Raw genomic sequence first — 6193 nt, forward strand, 5'->3', positions numbered from 1 at the left:
CCCAGGCAGCAACGTGACGTGATTTTCACGTCGATAAATAGTGATTACTGGTCCTAGACGTCATGTGTCCAATAACTAACGTTTAAAAGACGTGAATATTCTAACGTAATAATAACGTCAATTTAGAGACGTCTATTATACGTTTTTAAGAGGTCGATTTTAGCCAGCTATTTAAGATGTTATTGTGACATTATTATGACGTTATTTTACGTCACTACTATAATATCTGCGACGTTATTAATATGTCATTAATTTGACGTTACTCTGCTCCTTAAGATGCACAGAGTTCATACATTTAAAGTAAGATTCAAGTTTATTTTCCCCACATATTTATGTGAAATCATATTTCAGTTCATGTTACTTTCAATTTTTGCTCTCGATTTTCTCATTTTTGCTTCTTTTAGCATTCGAATATACATCCGTTTCGTTCGAAGTGCCAGGATTGCAAACAAAATACGACAATATATATGTATATTTCTGCGTATGTGTGTACACACCGTATTGGCGTTTCGCGCCATAAGTTTGCGCGTTCCTGCTTTTATTTAACTATATATTTTCTTAACCTGCGTATTTGTGGAGACTGAAGAGCTTTGTAGTTCTGTGCTTTTTAGTAATCTACGCTTTGCTTGTTGGTGAGTATCTTATTATTCTACAAATATATTATTTTTATGTCAATAATTCTTGTACGTGAGTGAATATAATTGTGAAAGTATTGAATAATTAGAAATATTTATAACGGCACTTAACCTCTCATAACCTTTTTTGTTATCGAAAGTATAAAATGTACAATATCTGTACGTGCTTTTTTAACGTAAGTATTTGTTCTCAAATGTTATACATGTTAATGTTTTAACACTTAATGTTTACTTTTTTATTTGTTATCTATGCGTTGTTACTATAACGGGTCTGGGAGTCCCTACTGGAAGGATAAATATTAAATATATCTGTTTTAACTTACTTTTTGCAATTAAAACGTTAAAGCCTGCTTAACCAAACTACATATATATATATATATATATATATATATATATAAGCTTAATTTTGCAACTATAAATAGGAAAAGTTTACAAAGCAAAATAAATTGTGATAACACTAACAAATTTTCTGCTCGGATCTGCCAGACTTATACATATATGTATTATAGTAAACGTAGAATTAATTTTATATTTTTAAACATAGAAATACATTTTTTGTTCTATTCTTGCAAATACAATACAAAACTTTTTACATTATAAGGTTATTTATATTTAAAACTTGTAGGTTTAACGATATTTACTACCTAGCAATGGCGTACAAAGGAATTGAATTTGCAGATGATAGTGGTGGTGGTGTTGCTTTGATAAGCAGTCAATGGCTAACACCACGTAAACAGGAAGTGTTCTGGCCGCCTTATAAATCCCAGTCTCAATATGATAAGGCTTTAAAAAAAGGTGTAATCCCAGAGCAAGATGGTTCTTGGACAATTTATAAAATAAAACGTCTCTTTTTTGAAACAGGTAAAGTGTAAATTACATAATATTCAATAAAATGTTTACCCTAACATATGTGTAATTGTATTGTAGATGACTATAATAAGGCACAAAGCAAAATAAAGCAAGCACAGATAACTTCTGATTGTCAGAGTGAGCAAGATGACATTTTACCATTGAAGAGGAGAATCCAAAAACCGAAAAGACTTTTAAATGATAGCAGTGATGATTATAGCTCTGATGAAGACGAGCCTTTATCAGGAAAGCATAAATTTTTACCACCACCAAAAATTACCAGAGTAAATGAGAAAAGTAACGAAACATTATCACCTTCATTATCACGTAAGTTTGAGTAAATGCTTTTTCTAGTTTTATTATCATAAAATGTAAATATTTATCACTTCGTTTACTGACAGTTAGAGCACAAAAATAATAAGATAGATAGAAACTGAGCTCAAGTACAGACAGAAAGACACACACACATACACACACACACACACACACACAGGAGACAGAGATAGCAATATTTTATAACATATTTACAGTAAACAGATTAAAAACAAATTAAAAACAAATTAAAGCATATAAATTATGTTAAACATAGTTATATGTATTATAATTAACATATATGTTTTAGGGTCTTTCAAACGCATTCAACAAATTGCTACACCCAATACATTGACTCCTTGTAACAGTGATGTTGAAATATCGAACAGTGATACTCGATCTGATGCGGTACATAATTTCCAATCGTCTTGCAATAATACTCCAACTACTTCGACTATAATTGAAACTAACTCTCAAGATAGTGTTTCTTCCTGTCACGGTACAGGTAAAATTCAAATTTATTTTGTACGCGGTAAAATTTTCAGATTCTAATCATTATATAATACTATTAATATACTATTATTTTCTTTTCAGTTATAAAAAAAGTATTATCCTTCCTTATTCATATTAAAGAACAAAATAACGAGATATTGACAATACTTAATAACAAACAAATAGCTGCTCCTACTTTAACTCAATTTAGATTAGAAGACTTACCAGTACAGTTGCCTATATCGACCGAAGTAGATTTAAATATTTTGGAAACTTACTTAAAAAACAATCAAAATTTATCAACTAAATATTTCTTATTAAATCAGTAATTTTTTTCCTAATTTTTATTAATACAAGTTTTAATGTTACAGTGTTCATATTTAGCCACATTAGGTGGAAGAGATCTTACATCAAAAACTAATAGAATTTGCAAGTATCTTTTAACAGATGACGTAGTTTCTAATTATAGTTTTTACGGTAAGCGGATGAATAAACGTCCCTTTTCTTCCTTAACGTGCTGCAGTGCTGTACTTCGTAAGTATTCTATTTGTATACAATTTAAAAAAGTTTATTATTATACAGTAGATCTTTAGGACAGTAATAAATTTGTAACAAATATTGCTAGCTTAAACATGTCTAATATGTAATTATATATGTTGTGCCAATGTTATTCAAAGCAAAACTCATGAGCATACAGTTGCTTTATTTGATTATTTATATTTTACAGTTTTGAACTGTAAATATATATACATATATATATAATATATAAAAATAAATTTAAAATAATATAAATGAAAAATATATATATAAAGTGCACAAAATAGCTCCATGTGCATTAATAATATTAGTAGCAATTAATAACATTAACACAACACAATCTAAGTACATATTTTAGTTAATATTACTCATATAATATAAAATTTCTATGGACTGCGGTTTTAAGGAAACATTGTATTTTTTATTTGTACGTTTTTAATATAGGTTTTTTGTTTTATAGAAGCGGTAAAATCAACTTCTTCTCATACAGAAAAGGAAATTGAGGATGTGATTAAGATATGGCTTAAACACGCACCTCAGCGTATAAAAATTCGCAATAATAGAAATAGGGCTCCTGAACACAATTAAGTATTTTTAAATAGTTTTGGTAAAGAATTGTTTATTTTTTGTTTTGAGAGAAGTTATATATATGAGAGTTATCTTTCAAGTTTTTAAAAATTTATTTGTTTATACTAAATGGCGCATGTATTACATTTTTAGTTTTTGTTTATACAAACATTTTAATTTATTTTAATGTTTGTCTTTGCGCCAAATTTATTACTGTTCCTTATATAAGCGATATTTTATAAGTTTAGCTTTGCATTTCTAGATATTAAGTAGCTATTAAGAATATCTATTTTTTCTTTATGTACAAGAATGTTGGCAAGTACTAAAATTACACACAAAAAGACTAAATTAAAACGCAGTGTGGGTGTTCGACAATTATATAGGAGAATCTCAAAAACTGTAACTTCTATTTTAAATGACATAAAAATTGAAGAAAAAAGTAATAATGTTACTACTTCAAATGGTAGTAACGATGAAAGTATCAATAATAGTAATTACTTTTTGCCTCAAAGAAAAAACTCTTTATATACAGAAAATTTTGCTTCATGTAGTCTGAACATTTCTGAAAATACTGTTTTTAATGCAGATTTATATGATTCTGACAGTAGTACAATTACTAATCCACTTCTAGTAATACAAAATAATCCTCCACTTTTATCTTTGCAAAATGATCCACAAAAAGATTTATCCGTAAAACTACAAGATTGGGCAACAAGTTATAAAATTTCTCATTCTGCACTTACTAGTCTGTTACATATTATTTCACCTTATTACCCAGAATTACCTCTTCATTCGAGAACATTGCTCCAGACACCCACTAATATGCAAAGTAAACAATTAGAAAATGGAGAATATTGCCACATTGGCTTAGCAAACGAATTAAAAACTTTTCTAGTACAAAATACTACTTTTTCAGCCAAGGTGCTTAAAATTGGATTTAATGTTGATGGTTTGCCTTTATTTCGTAGCTCAAACATTCAGTTTTGGCCAATTTTGGGAATAGTTAAAAATACCACACGAAGTACACCATTTACTATTGGAATTTTCTGCGGCACGTCAAAACCAACACCACTAGAAAAATTTTTAGATGATTTTATAAATGAACTGAATTATTTATTAAAAGAAGGCATTGAATTTTGTAATAAAAAATATCGCGTGGAAGTTCATAGCTTTGTATGCGATGCTCCAGCAAAGGCATACTTGAAAATGATCAAATCACATAGTGGTTATTCCTCCTGTGATAAATGTACTGAACCAGGTTGTTACGTTCAACGAAAAGTTATTATAAGAAATACTTCAGCCCCAAAACGGACTGATGAATCTTTTGAACTACAGTTGGATGAAGATCATCATACTGGTAAATCACCATTATTAAAACTTGAAATAGGTTTAGTCACATCTTTTCCAATTGATTACATGCATTGTGTATGTCTGGGTGTCGTACGGAAACTTGTACAGTCTTGGATCAATGGACAACCATTACAAGTAAAACTTAGTAGTAGATCTATAAATATAATATCAAAACGATTAATATCACTAAAGCATTGTATTCCTGTAGAAATAAACAGAAAACCTAGGTCACTATCAGAATTTCAGAGATGGAAAGCCACTGAATTGAGAACATTGTTGATATATACAGGTCCTTTAGTACTTAAAAATGTAATTGATGAAGCAATTTATCAGCATTTTTTATTATTGCATTGTGCAATTACGATATTAATTTCTAAACAACATATTTCTAGATTTACATGTGACTTTGCTGATGAACTATTAAAGATCTTTGTTAATCATTGCGAAAATATTTACGGACTACAATTTTATGTATATAATATTCATATGTTGTCTCATTTAAGCAATGATGCAGAAAGATTTGGCCCTTTAGATACATTCTCTGCTTTTGTATTTGAGAATTATCTAGGGCAGCTTAAACAAACAATTAAATCTCCTAACAAACCACTTCAACAAATATATCGTCGACTCAAAGAACTTTCTATCTCCTCTATTAATAAACGTCTTATAACTGAGAATTCCATACTGTATGAGCTAGAACATACTTCTGGACCTTTACCAACGATTGGTTGTCATTATAAACAATTTAAAAAACTGCGTTTTGAATCTTTTACTTTAACTATTGATCGTCATTCTTGTGCTGATTGCTATTGTCTTACAAAAGACAATTTGGTATTACAAATTCTTAATATTGTAGTAGGATTAGAAGATCAGATTTTAATAATTGGTAAATATTTTCTTTCATATGATTCATTTTATTCTTATCCAATAGAATCTAAAAATTTACATATTTTTAAAGTAAAAAATTTGTCATCTGAGATTCACACATGGTCTTACAAAGATATTATTGCGAAATGTGTACTTTTACCAATGATAGTAGATACGGAGTGGATATCTTTTCCTATAATACATTCATTAACAGTATAAAATTATTAGTATGTTCTTTTATTTTCATACATTCTTGTACAGATGCATATTAACAAATTATCCCGATAAAAAATTGTCATGCATAATTTAAATATATAAAATTCGTATATATGTAATTATATACAATCATATATAATTATATATAATTATATTGTATGTATTATGTATAATTATATATAATTTTATATGACTGCGTATAGAAAATGTTTCATCAGGATATTTATACATTCTAGCAAAGACGACATCAAATAACGCCTTAATAACGTCATAATGACGTATTTAACATCCATATGACATTATTGAAACGTTATTTGACGTCATCTTGTTTGCTGGATATTTATTTTGCAATTATGTTTTGTTGTAAT

The 6193-nt window shown here is 28.4% G+C and overlaps 1 protein-coding gene across 1 annotated transcript; it reads left to right on the forward strand.

Moving 5' to 3' along the window:
* Nucleotides 1-1285: 1285 nt before the first annotated feature.
* Nucleotides 1286-4047, forward strand: LOC105449774. Its single transcript, XM_011689158.1, has 5 exons — nt 1286-1496; nt 1563-1811; nt 2107-2301; nt 2391-2822; nt 3286-4047. Exons 1-4 carry the CDS (start codon nt 1286-1288, stop codon nt 2615-2617), a joined length of 882 nt encoding a protein of 293 aa, XP_011687460.1. The 3' UTR covers nt 2618-2822; nt 3286-4047.
* The last annotated feature ends 2146 nt before the right edge of the window (nt 4048-6193 follow it).

This window comes from Wasmannia auropunctata, unplaced genomic scaffold (assembly GCF_000956235.1).
Source record: "Wasmannia auropunctata unplaced genomic scaffold, wasmannia.A_1.0 LD336074.1, whole genome shotgun sequence".
Classification (NCBI taxonomy): Eukaryota; Metazoa; Arthropoda; class Insecta; order Hymenoptera; family Formicidae; genus Wasmannia; species Wasmannia auropunctata.